The following is a 13,835-nucleotide window of genomic DNA, read 5'->3' on the forward strand; positions in this document are numbered from 1 at the left end:
TCAACCAACTTCTCATCTCCATTATATTCAGCAATCCCCATCTCAAATTCAAAAGCTCAGAAGTTGTATTGATTTACAAAGTAGTCAAATTTGGGCGGTTATGTATTTAAGTTAAACCTCAACGCCCTTCCAAACAATTTTTCATTTCTTTGTGATTGCTGTTGTTGTCGATATTTCCCAAACCATGCTTGACTTAATTCGAAATATGCCCGAGATATATATTCCCGATTATTCATGGCAAGAACCCGGGGCATTATCAGTTTGAAAATGTCAATGGAATCTTGGTATTCACCCAAAGCGTTAAATGACCCACATAGGATGATTAATCCTTCGATTATTAATGGCATGAATCCACTCTTGTGGGCTAATTGGATTTGTTGGATTGTGGTTGAAATAACTCGGGAATGATTTCCTGATTGATTGAATATTGAAGATTTTAATAAATTTAATCGAATTGTAAGAAATAAATTATCAGTATTTGAAATTGTATTAGAAATTAATTTCAATGCATCATTGTAGTTTTCTAAACATATCTGAGTTTCAATTTGTAAAGCAATGAATTCATGTTTGAGTTCAATATCTCGAATTTCATTATCTAATAAAACTTGAATAATTTCTTGGGAGATTCGGAATCTTCCCTTCATTAAATTCATCTTAATCAACATAATTAAACTTCTTGTCTGTAATGAATTATACAACGAATGGTCAACATCAATAACCCCCGCCTTCAATTTCTCCAAATTCTCATATGCAACCTCAATATCATCATCATCATCATCTTCATTACAGGGTGGTTAGTTCTTGGCAACCTTTAAAACAGCTTAGTCATTTCTTTAGTTTAGATTCTTCTTCTCCGTCATATCCAACGCAACATCATTATATACCTCACTCAAGATCGGATTCCCAATTCTTGCCCACACACAAGCAGCAACTTCTGCCAGTTTTACAAATGTCGGTTTCACATCATTCACCGATATATAGATCGCCTTCAATAAACTCGTCATATATTGATCAATCCCCCCACTACTACCACTATTCATAATCTGTAACGTTTCGAAATTATAACTCATGGAATATAACAGTAATGAAACCAGACGGGATTTACTAATTAAGAAATCCAATAAATGGGAATTATTCCTCGTATTATAGAATTTTTGACGATTCCATAATTCCGGTTTATTCTTCATGAAATTGAATAACCAAGATAAGATATATGTTAATGTTGAATTATCTTTATTTTCCCTAGCTACCGATATAGCCTCTTCAATTGCATCCATGGCTTTATCATCTTCTCCAAAGAATTGATGTAGACTTGCTCGGGAAACCAAGGCGAAATGATAGAAATATTTCGAGTTGTTGGAAACCATATAATCGAAATATTGATGTAGGGATTCAAAAGCACCATTATAATTGGATGATTGGAGACATTCTAGATATTTAATATAATAATATGATGGAAGATTATTGAAGGTGATATTTTGAATACGAAACATATTTGAATTAGGAGAGGTCATTAATTCCATTATATCTTTAAGTAATTTTGGAGTTGGAGTACCATAATTTTCCAATAAATTTATTTGATTATCCAATAATACTTGTAAATCATGGTTGGGGACAGGTATTAATGTTTCACCCAGGTTGTGGTTACTATCATTCATCGATTGATTGGGGATATTAATTCCAATAGTGGATTGTAATTGTTGATTCAATTGATTGAATAATTCTTGATCCTGATCTTCTGGCTTCCCTTTATTTTGCTGCTGTGGTGCTAGCGGTTCATTGTTAGGAATAATCCCACCATAACTCTCATACAACTCTCTAGTCAATTCTCGATATTCAACAAATGATTCATACAATACAAAACTTTCATCAAATTTTAATAATCGATAAGAAGTAACAATTTTATAAATAAAAGATCCAAATAATGATCGACTAGATAATTGTTTCACTGAACTTGACTTATTACTAAATAAAACATTGGGAGCAACCAACATTCCAAACAACTTATCTAACCAATCATCCAAATGTTCAATTGATTGAATATTCCATAGTAATTCAAGTAATGATTTCTGTAATTGAATAGAAGAAGATTGTGATGATTGTTGTTGTTTATGAATATTATAACATAGATCAATTAAAGTCGGTATCACAATGATCTCTTCTTGTTCATCATATAATATATCATTGTTTATTAATTTAACTAATAAGATCAACAGTGATTGTAATATATCATTGGTGATTGAATTGGTGGCATATAAATAAATTAATGCTAAGATTGATAATTATACTCCCCTATCTAGAAGACAATAATTGTTAAACTCAAATAGACAAAGAACAACTTGTTGATGTTTCATATTGAATCCATTGTCGTTGTTGTTTTATTACCACCAAGACATCTAAATAAATATCAGGGTTCGCTTTTTTTTCACAACCAAAGATTTTTTTACAACCAATTTTTCGTCCTTCTTCTTCTTCTTTCTTCAACAAGCAGAGAGAAACGGTAATCAGTTGTAGCTCTGCTATAGACGTGTAGATCTAACTGGAATTGCGGTCTTGCTTCCAATCAGGGGAACGTGGAGATAGCTGGGGTACTCTTTTGGTTTTGAGGGGGGGTAGAGGATGATATTCTACTGGGAGAAAGGCTTAAGTTCACTGAAGAATCAGCTCCTGGCCTGATCGGTTATGCTTCAAAAATGAACCTAATCAGATCTGGTGTAAATTCTTCAGTAGCCTTAAGTAATTCTACTGTGGTATTTCCTAAACCTTATCTTAGGTGTTGGACTAAACCCTACGAAGTGAAACACCTAAGTAAATTCATTTTTACATCCAAAGGTTTTTTTACAACCAACAACAAATCAAGAGAAATTGGAAGTAGTTCTTCTATAGATGCAGAACCTTCTACAACTTAGAAATGACACTTCTGCTTCCAATTGAGAGAATACTCCTTAAAAATTTAGAAGTTTGTTGGTTTTATTAGGTTTGTTAGATGATGTCCATCTGAGTTGCTTAGAATTGAAAATCAGAAGTCTGTCTATAATGGAAGCTACACCAATCACTAACCAGGTGTCTAATTCAGAAAGAAAGTATGTTACCCATTCATGAAATCCAGCCAAACAGGCTGGATGAACATCAATTTTCATTATAATGATCTTTCCTTTTATGGTTTTTCTATTTTAAGATTGAATATATTTATGGTTGACGATGTGATGGTTTCTAAAATATTGTTAGTAATATCTTAACTGTAGCACTCACTGAAATCATCTGAATATCTGAAATTTGGATTAAGTTAAATTTTCTTCCCATGAAATCAGATAATAAATCCACCACTCGAACCAATTACCCGTGTCTGATTCAGAATGAAAGCATGTCACCGATCCATGGAAGGTCAAATCCTCTCCAAATTGGATCAACATCAATTTCTCATTTTTATGCTACTATTTGTTTTCTTTTCCTTTTTGTCTATCTTCTAGAATAATGATATTTGGAACTTGGATCTAGAAATATGGAATAATGGAGGTTATGGCGAAATGGAAGATAATTGAAAGTAAGTCCAAACTAGAATCAAGTGCACTCTTCTTTAGATGAATCTACTTTGAAAAGTATCAACTTTCCAACAACCAGCCAACTTTTCAGATCAACCCTTATTGGGTTATTAATCAAAAAAATTATCCTACCTAAATAATATGTCCTTTACCACTAAGATTATTTATTGTGAATGGTCTATTATATTTTTTTGGAGTTGTTCCATAATGAGAACGAAAATTTGCAGCCTTCAGATTGCGAAAAAAAGTTCGAAATTCATTTTATTCTTTTTTTCATGTTTACAAACAAATCTACCACTTCAATAATTCATTCAATCACTGATTTTCCTACTGAATCAATCCAGAAAAATCAATTGTGCCTTTAAAAGTTTCAAGGAATACTGCAGTTGAAGTTATCCGAGGAAAAAGTTGTCAGAGGAAAACACCAATTTTATTTGTGGCGCCTAAGCCAAAATCAAACATCAAGATGACGACTTTGTGGTAATGCAATTTGGAGAGAGTTTGACTGGATTCCATGGATCGGTGAAATACTTTCATTCTGAATTAGACAGCTGGTCACTGGATAGTTCTGGCGTTGAATTTATTATCTGATTTCATTGGAAGAAGGTTTCACTTGATCTAGATTCGTACTTACTTACATTTATCGTCAAATCCATATTTTCCATTTTTCCATAGTTTTNCCTGGAAATGAAAATTGGTGTTAATCCCATTTGGGGAGAGTTGGACTGGATTCCATGAATCAGTGACATACTTTCATTCAGAATTAGACACCTGCCCAGTGTTTGGTTCGAGTGGATTTATTATCTAGGTTCATTGGAAGAAAGTTTGACTTGATCTAAGTTTGAGATATCTAGGGGATTTCAGTGAGTATTACCATTAAAATACCTTTATTACTAACACTATTTAAAAATCTAGAATACTAACATGGTCTATCTAGGGGAGCCAATATTACTAACATGGTCTATCTAGGGTATTCATTATTACTAACATGATTTATCTAGGGGATTCAATACTAACATGATTTATCTAGGATTCATTATTACTAACATGATTTATCTAGGAGACTCAATAAAATTCCATCCCAAAATAGAATTCCATCCCAAAATAGAAAAATTATCCAAAGCAAGATCCTGGGAATGAAAAATTGACTACGACACAATTTAGAGAGAGTTTGGCTGGAGTACTTGATTCAGTTTAATAATTTCATTCTGAGTTAGTCGCCTGATCAACGGTTAGTTTGAGTGATGGATGTTTTATCTGATTTCCAAGGAAGAAAGCCCGGCTTAATCTAGATTGTTGGGGGGTTTTCAAGGGAGTTTTAGTGGGTATTACCGAAAGGTCGAGTCCCACACTGTTAACTCGTGCGTAAATGCATTTCTTCCTTCATGGCTGCAGACATGAAAAACAAAAAAAAAAATTCTATTCATTCTAAATTATTCACTGAGATAATGGTTACTGTGTGTGGTGGAGTTTTTATCCGATTTGAGGGAACAAGGATTAGTCTAATCTAGACCTTGGATTGGTTGGAGAAGGGGGAAGAATTTTGTCTTAAGTACTAGGTGAGATTATTCGTAGGTTTGTTTTAATTAATGTACGTTAGATATTCTTAAATTGTTTACTATAAAGGACTTAAATTGTAATACTCTCCTCTAAAAACGATCGCTTTTGATCACCTTGTTTGTAGCTCGTTGCATGCCCGCTCCGCTGAAATGTTTTATTTGGAATTCAATGGTGATGAAGAAATAAAGAGGGTAGACAAGGGTTAGAACTTATGCTTGAATAGTTAAAGGACGTATAGACTCAATAACTATTATTACGACTTCTACATTGGGCCAATTCAATAATACTGAATAAAAATGACTCTGTAATTAATAAACTACATCTCTATTAAAACTTACATACTAACACTATTCATCATCAGATTCATCAGCATTCAATTGTGGCATCTCAAAATCAGATCCTGATTCTTCTTCCTCTTCATCTTCTTGTGGGAGTGCAGTTGGAGCTTCTTGACTTGTTTTAGTTGATGGAATTGTAGCAACTTCAGGTTGGTCAACTTCAATTTCATCCTCAACAACTTCAGTAGTAGTGGTGGTCGTAACCACCTCAACGACTGGTTCAGATATATTCTCTTTGGTGAATAATTTTGATTTATCTTCAACAACCACCTTTTGTTCCGTCTTTTGTTGAATTTGAATCTTAACTACTTCATCTTCATTAATCTTTCTTCTCTTGATTTCAGATTCCTCTTTGATTTCTTCAACCTGTTCTTCTTCAAGAAGAAGGAGGAGGAGTAGGAGAAGTAGGTAGACATGTAGGAGAAGATGGACGTTGATATATTTTGGCAATGGTGGAAATCTTGGGTTGTTAAAAACACTCAAAACTGGATCATTACCCAAAATACTACTAACAATAGGCAAAACACTAATCTTTTCATATCCAGGATATAAAACCGCATTAATCAACAATGTTTTCAATTCAGATGGGACTAAATGCTGTTGATTATAGTGTTTGGCAATTAGTCGAAGCTAATAGTTTATAGAGTATTAAAACATTACAACTCACCTTCCATTCCGAACCCTGGTGATAATGGTATCGATAAATTTCCTGACTGATTTGACCGTTCCGGATGGAATAGATTGATTGAAGAGATGCTCATGGGATAAGATATCAGACAACGGAACAGCTGAAGTATTCTTTCTCTTTTTGTTTTGCTTCTTGTTATTGGAAGCTTGTTGGTTTTGGGATTGTTGTTGAGATGGAGGTTCAATTCTAGGTTCGACCAATAATAATGCAACATCAATAAATCTCAATAATTGGGAATTATCCCCAATATATTCAACCAATGAAAGATATCTTCCAACACAGTCTAATAACGCAGAGTACAACTGTTCATGTTCAAGTAAATCATCATATGAAACTTTTCTATTCTTGAATGGAATAAGAACTTCTAAGAATGAAATGATACTTGATAAATGAGGGATCAAGTTTCCTTTATAAGTATCAATTATATCATTCAACAACAAAACTGTATTCTTATGATTAATTGCCAAAGTTTGCTTAAGTATTGATTTAACTTGATCGTCTCTAATATCACCTTTAAATGATAAAAACTTCACATTCAAACAACATAATACTTCACACAAAGTCAAAACCAATCCAATTGGAACCTTAACAGTAAATTGAGTCTCAGTAGTCAAATATGTTCTTAACAAATTCAATAAAATTTCAATCTTATCCGAAAGTTGGAAAATCGTCTTTGGTTCATTAAAATCAATAGAAATATCTTCCAAAATCTTATTACCAACTTTTGCAGTATTCACCTTATCAACCAATCTAATCAAATCTTGATCATCTTTAAAATTAAGGAATTCTTGATATACACCAACAACACCTCCGATTTCACCAATTATACCGACAACATCCTGATTCCATTTCGATTCAGGTTCTTGTTTTTCAATAGCAGGTAACATCGCCAATGTCTCATAAATACAATACTGTAAATCTCTTGGGAAACTTCCAAAATCATCTCTGTTGATAATCTCAACTAATCGAGCATTTAATTTATTCCCAAATGGTCTAAAAGTAGTTGAATTATATTTAATAAACCCTTGCAAAGATCCAATAATCAATTTGGGGGCCAAGTATAATTTCTCCAAATATAACCCAATAATAGTAGCCAATTTAGGAGTCAATATCTCTCGTCAATTTCAACCGAAGGGAGATTAAGACGGTGTATTCATTAATTAGCAGAGATGTGTATTAATCAAAATCTTGATATTAATAGTAGCATTATAATTTTCTAATATCAGGATTAATTGGGATAAGAAATTCGAGCCATAATTAGCTAATATCGTGTAATCTTGACAAATAACACGGATTAAGTTTATTCCACACCATCTGTTGTATTCCTTAGGAGATTTGGCAAGATTTAATGTTCTGGAAATGAGATGGTTAAGATCGGATTTGGAAATTGATTTGAGGAGGGATTTGTTGCTATGGAGGGATTGCAAGATTGGGATTATTGATGATGGAGTGCCCTTGATCTCTTCAAGGATAATAGCCATCGACATGGTTGCTTGTGGGTCTTTTCAAAAGAGTAGATGAGTCGTCAATAATAATTTGAAAAATTTGGGAACCTTTTTCTACTGCGATGAGATGAGCGTGGATGCGAATTTGAAAGCGCTACCAAGAGATAAACAAAATTTACGATGTTTACTGGCTCATAAAGTGAGGTACAGGAAATTACTGATAAATAAGGATAAGCTATCCGATTCAATTACTAAAAACAAATGGATATATGCAAAAAGCTAACGAAAATATAAACAAAAACATATTGTCTCTCTTAAATCTACAAAATATTGTCTAACAACCCCTTAAATCCAAAAGGTTCATACAAGACCCCACCACCTTCAAAATACTTGGACATACTTTCAACCCAATGCAATCTCAAAGAATGCAACATGGCACTAGTACCTTCCATCACCACCAAAATACAAACGGATAATGTAAACCACATGGCAAACAAAAATACAATCATAATCACCCCAACAATCCCAGTAGTACCAAATGCATTACCAATAGTCATTGACCATAACACGGTAGATAATTGGGCATGGGCTAATGAAAGCGCCCACAATCTCAAATACGAAGCAGTATGGGAAACACAATTCAAACAGAATTCAATAGTATGAATGACTTGATGGATCATGATATCACCAAATCCATGTTCTTCATGATCTTCATCTTCATCATCATTTTCGGCATGACCGGTGGCTGGAGTTTCGTCCAATTCATCAGTTGGTAATTGTGCATATTGGGAATGGGCAGCACGATCTAATTCACGTTTGAGGTATAATGGTTTTACTAACAATAACCATGGAACACAAATCAATGCAATTATGACAAGGAAGATTTGGATTGTTGCTTGTCCGGAATATAATGGTTCAGCCACATTTCCGGGGGATAAAAACATTGAAATCAACATGTTTAATAATCCTGGAGGTTGTTTTTGGACGGCAAACCAATCAACTGTCCATTTGTATACGATACACAAGGATAAATAACCAAAAATACTTTGCATAAACAATAACCCCGGGATGAAATTCCCAACAATATCAATAAAACTTTTGAAATAAATATGATTGAACAAGGAAAAGAAATATGAATATGTCATATGAGTATATCCCATCAAAATCGATAATTTCATTTTGAAAGAATTAGAAAATAATAAAGCATTTTCAGTTCCATGCCAAGCTGGATCTAAACCAAAAATATAAGTCCCAATTGATTTAGCATGTAAAGTTTCACCAATTTCAAATTCTTCTGGCCATTTCCATCCACTAGAAAATAAATTCATCGAACGAGAAAAGACATCATTATAAATAAAACCAGTATACATTGAAAAAATACCCATTAATAATAAGATATATCTTCCCGTGTATGCCATATCAAAGATTTCATCTCTCTTCATGGCACCCAATTTCTTTTCATTCCAGACTAAGAAACCAGCGGACAAAGCGACAATGAAACCATGTCCTACATCACCAAACATAATGGCAAACATAAATGGGAAAGTAATAATTGTTGGCAAACCAGGATTAATTTCATGATATTTCGAAACACCATAAGCGTCACAAATAACTTGGAAAGCATAGGTGAATTTATTAGTTCTCGTGAAAGTTGGTGGAGTCTTATTAGTATCCAAAACATTAATTATAGTGGGGAAAGTTGAAGATTGTTCAGATTGATCTACTCTTTGAATTGTTGAAGTTAAATCCGTGATTGAATCAGTTGGGATCCAACCTTCTCCAATCAAAGTCTTTCTAGATCCATCATAATCACATTTGTTCATGGCTTTGTAAACTGCCTTCTCACGGGCAATTATTTCCCACCATTTTCCCAAATCACGAGATAAGGCAATCAATTCTGAATTGAGGGCATTTTCTGATTCGATTAAAACGGTAGATAAATCAGTTAATTTAGTATTGACTTCATTTAATTGTTCTAATCTTAATTCGGCAGTTTGATCAACTTGATAAAGATCACCATCTAAAGCTTCACAAATCTTTTTAATCCTCTCACGAATAATAGAACCATGGGAAAAGATTATAAATGAATTTTTATCAACATAACTATTATGTTTAGCGTCATACATTTTTTCAGGTAATTCTTCACTATGGTAATACAAATTACCTCTTAATACTCTCCATAAGATTTGTTGTAATGCACCTACCTTGTCACGATTAATGACACCACAAATGAATGAAGAAGGATGAGCATCGTCAGCTCCACCTACTTCCAATTGTTGCAACAAAGCTGTTTCTTCACTCCCAATAGTATTAGAAGGTCCACTTTGAGAAGTAAAGAAATTAGAAACAGATTGAATAGTATATTTAAATTGTTTTAAATTCCTTTGATTATTGTATAAAGTTTCAACGGAATCACGTAATTGAATAATTCTATCTTCCAACAATTGAGAATTTTCAATCAATTCATCGATTTCAGATTGTTGAGGAATGACATGCTCATATGGGAATTCTTTAATTGAAATCTCTCTATTATCCAATTCCTTCTTAAATAAATTAAATTGACGTTCAACATTATCTAATTTCCTTAATTCTTTGACAAATGATCTTTGAAATTCATTGATTTTGGAATTTAAGTCTCTGAATTGAATAATATCCAATTGACCAATTCTATAGATGATATCTCTTGAAACATCAGTAGGAACATATAATTGAACCAATGACATGTCCGCAGAACCTATAATGAGATAGTTAGTATACCCAACTTTGTATAGATAGAGCAGAAATGAACATACGGAAGACAGCTTCTTCTTTCTCCGACATGATTTCCCAATTGAGTACGTTCGATGATATTCAGAAAATTGATGCTTGGAAGTTGATTGATTGAATTTGAATTCTAATTGGAGAGAAGAATGAAACTTTTGGAGGACTGAGAAACTTCAAGAAAAATTTCAAAAAAGGGAGACATTTATAAATGTCGTGCAGAACCTCCTTGGATATCCGCCACGACATTAATTAAGAGAAGCATAAGGGCAATGAAACAACTTCAACCCGATCACTTTCAATAGTTTTTGATTACTCCTATTCTACCTAGTTTGTCCAGGACATGACTCTATATGACCTTTTATATATGACTTATATGACAATTTTACATATTTTGTTGTGTTCAAAAGTCTAATCGGAATTCCATCGAACAAATCCCGAGAAGGAAGAGTAAACCGGGTTCTTGACAATGCTAGTAACCCATACTCACATCTCTGTAAGACTATTTTTGAGGACGAGTGGTAGATCATAACAACAGCCGAGCAGAATGAGTTTTATATAATCAGTTCTACTTAATAGTTGTAGATTTTGAGCCAGCAGTCCTGGGCAAGGTTATTCATTATTAGCTAGTTGAGTTCCATAAGGACACCCTTTCTTTATGAATAATAAATACGAAAAGGATCTATTCACACTATAATGGTATTATCTAGTAAAGACAACTAAGAAAGAATCCTCACCTTATAAATGCCCTGCAAGGATCTGTAACAGTTTTGAGCAGTCTTTGCTTTTTGCATAGTTTGACATCAGATCTGTATTTAGGCAGTAAGTTACATTAAACATCATCAATAGAAGGAGGATGTAAGATAGATAGTGTTTTACTAGAATTTATGAGAATACTAAAGTTGTTTGAACGTGGAAGCGCTTGACCGTCTAATGAATCGACCGAGCGAATGTGTATTAGGAATTCCAAGGATGAACCAAAGTTCAGTGTTGTATATAACTATGTAATAGATAGTTGTTCCCCCAATCAAATCCCAAAACCTCTAAAGGGGGAATCCACAGGTATTTAAGATAGCGGCCGAATCGAAGCTTTTCAGAAATCAACTGTAATGTAACAAGTTACACACAGGAACCACGTCCGGGCCTCCGCCATACCACATACTCACTAACGACCGACGAAAGTCTATTATCTCCGCGATTACTCCAATTCCAAATTGGGAAGGAGCACATAACCACTCCTTACAGAGGACATCTAAGAGGATTTAAGGTTATTGAATGACCCCATGATGTGATATTCCGAGTAGAACAGAATTGAAAGCTATAAGGCTTGTCGTTTACATTCAAGACCAAGGTGATAAATGCAATGCGTCCTAAATACAAATTCTTGAACCTTAATATTCAATCTTTTAGAAATGCAATTCTGAACAATTAAACGATCCGTTGATGTCTGAGAACGTAACAAAGAGTGTGTATATAGACAAGAATTGTTTGAAATGTGAAATCAGTGAGTGACCTTTCAAATCATTTTTGTAAGACATCTTTTAGTTAGATCTATGACCATTACTATTTTTTAAGTGTGGTTAAAAAATAAAATAAGATGAAATTATCTGATGACTTTAAGTTACTCAAAATAATATGATAACTTCTTCTGCATAATAATAATAATAATAAAAACAGCCGATCGCCTATGATGAGTCTTAAAAAGTTGGAACATATTTATCAGTAAGGAGAGGGGAAGGGATTGTATTTCTTACTTTTAAATTAATAACGATCTTTTCACAATTTGCAACCATTTCCAATATGACTGCAACAATTCCAAGAAAAAGAGTTAGAGCAATCATATCTCTCATACTAATATTTTCTCTACTATACACTTTCACAGAGTTACGTATAACATCAATGACTCTAAGAAAACTACAATCCAGATACCTAGGAATCGCCAATGATGACGACGACATAGCTATCCCTGCTGATGCAGAAGTTGACCCTAGACTCATATTGCCTCCCAGGAAAGTCAGAATGAAAGAAAAAGTAAATGCAACATTTGTTACCCTTGCCAGGAACGAAGAACTATACGGCTTGTTAACTTCCATTAACCACATTGAAGATCGGTTCAATAGGAAATTCCATTACGACTGGGTATTTTTCAATGATGTCCCATTCTCGGAAGAATTCATTCAAATGACATCTGCAGTAGTATCCGGAAAAGCTTTCTATGAAGTTATTCCTAAAGAACATTGGTCATTTCCTGAATGGATAAATCCCGATGAAGCAAGAGCAAGTATAGAAAAGATGAAAAACAAGAATGGTAGAACCGAATCATACAGACATATGTGTAGATTTGAAAGTGGGTTTTTCTGGCAACAGCCAATTATGGATAAATATGATTGGTATTGGAGAGTAGAACCAAACATTGAAATATATTGCGATATCAATTATGATGTTTTCAAGTATATGCAAGATAATAATAAAGTTTACGGATTCACAATTGCCTTTCACGAATTTAGAAATACCATTCCTACATTATGGAAGAGTACCCAAGAATTCCTCGACCATCATCCTGAATACATCGCGGAGGATAACCTTCAAGCTTTCGTAAGTGACAACAATGGGAAGACTTATAACACTTGTCATTTCTGGACCAATTTCGAAATCGCTAGCCTTGATTTCTGGAGATCACAAGCATATCGAGAGTACTTTGATTTCTTAGACCATAAGGGAGGATTCTTTTGGGAACGTTGGGGAGATGCACCAATCCATTCAATTGCAGCTAGTTTGTTCCTACAAAAAGATAAGATTCACTTTTTTGAAGATATAGGTTATAAACATACAGCTTATCGGAAGTGTCCACTTGAGTTGACTTATAGAGCAAGTCACCATTGTGCGTGTGATCCAGAAAGGGATTGGACATACAGAAGTCCCTGTGGAAAGAAATATTTCAAAGCTATGGGAATTCCACTACCTCAAGCAGCGTTAGATTTGCTCGAGAGAGATAAGAAGGCAAAAGAAGCCAAAAATAAGGCCGAAAAGGAAGCCAAAGAGAAGGAAGCCAGCGAGAAGGAAGCCAGCGAGAAGGCAGAGAAGGAAGCCAAAGAGAATGCAGAAAAGGAAGCCAAAGAGAAGGCAGAATAGGAAGCGAAGATGAAGGAAGCCAGAGCGAAGGCAGAGAAGCTCCCCAAAGAGATGGCCGAAGGGCAACCAGCAAAATGAAGCTAATGAGCCAGTTGAACGATTCAACGTGAAAGGAACGGGGGAGGAATAACAACAAAACGAACCAGAAATAGCAAACGAAGAACAACTACAACAAAAGGAAGTCAGAGGCTAACGAAGGAAATTGAGTAGAGGAAACCGAGAAAACCAAAATGCGAGTAAGAAAGGTGCCCTAGATTAACAAGCTGTGAAGCTACGCGGCAACATTTTGAGATCAGATATATAGTTTTAAATAATCATTGCAATCTACTTGGTTGTTGTGTCTGGATAATAGCTCCAATAATAGCATTAT

The 13,835-nt window shown here is 34.1% G+C and overlaps 3 protein-coding genes across 3 annotated transcripts; 1 reads left to right on the plus strand and 2 right to left on the minus strand. All coding sequences in view use genetic code 12, as the record gives it.

Moving 5' to 3' along the window:
* Positions 1–98: 98 nt before the first annotated feature.
* Positions 99–3,140, minus strand: J8A68_004789 (anaphase promoting complex subunit 5; the record flags this gene model as incomplete). Its single annotated transcript, XM_049408785.1, has 3 exons — positions 99–778; positions 890–2,269; positions 3,116–3,140. 3 exons carry the CDS (start codon positions 3,138–3,140, stop codon positions 99–101), a joined length of 2,085 nt encoding a protein of 694 aa, XP_049261964.1.
* A 2,309-nt stretch (positions 3,141–5,449) lies between these two features.
* J8A68_004790 (V-type ATPase subunit a family protein) lies at positions 5,450–10,393 on the minus strand (the record flags this gene model as incomplete). Its single annotated transcript, XM_049408786.1, has 4 exons — positions 5,450–6,037; positions 6,122–7,242; positions 7,974–10,307; positions 10,366–10,393. 4 exons carry the CDS (start codon positions 10,391–10,393, stop codon positions 5,450–5,452), a joined length of 4,071 nt encoding a protein of 1,356 aa, XP_049261965.1.
* A 1,839-nt stretch (positions 10,394–12,232) lies between these two features.
* On the plus strand, positions 12,233–13,465 carry J8A68_004791 (glycosyltransferase family 15 protein; the record flags this gene model as incomplete). The annotated part of the gene is made up of 1 exon (XM_049408787.1): positions 12,233–13,465. The coding sequence occupies one exon, from the start codon at positions 12,233–12,235 to the stop codon at positions 13,463–13,465; it is 1,233 nt and encodes a 410-aa protein (XP_049261966.1).
* Between the last annotated feature and the right edge of the window lie 370 nt (positions 13,466–13,835).

The sequence above is a fragment of the Hemisphaericaspora subhashii genome (assembly GCF_019202705.1).
Source record: "Hemisphaericaspora subhashii strain CBS 10753 chromosome Unknown scaffold35, whole genome shotgun sequence".
In the NCBI taxonomy this organism is placed as follows: Eukaryota; Fungi; Ascomycota; class Pichiomycetes; order Serinales; family Debaryomycetaceae; genus Hemisphaericaspora; species Hemisphaericaspora subhashii.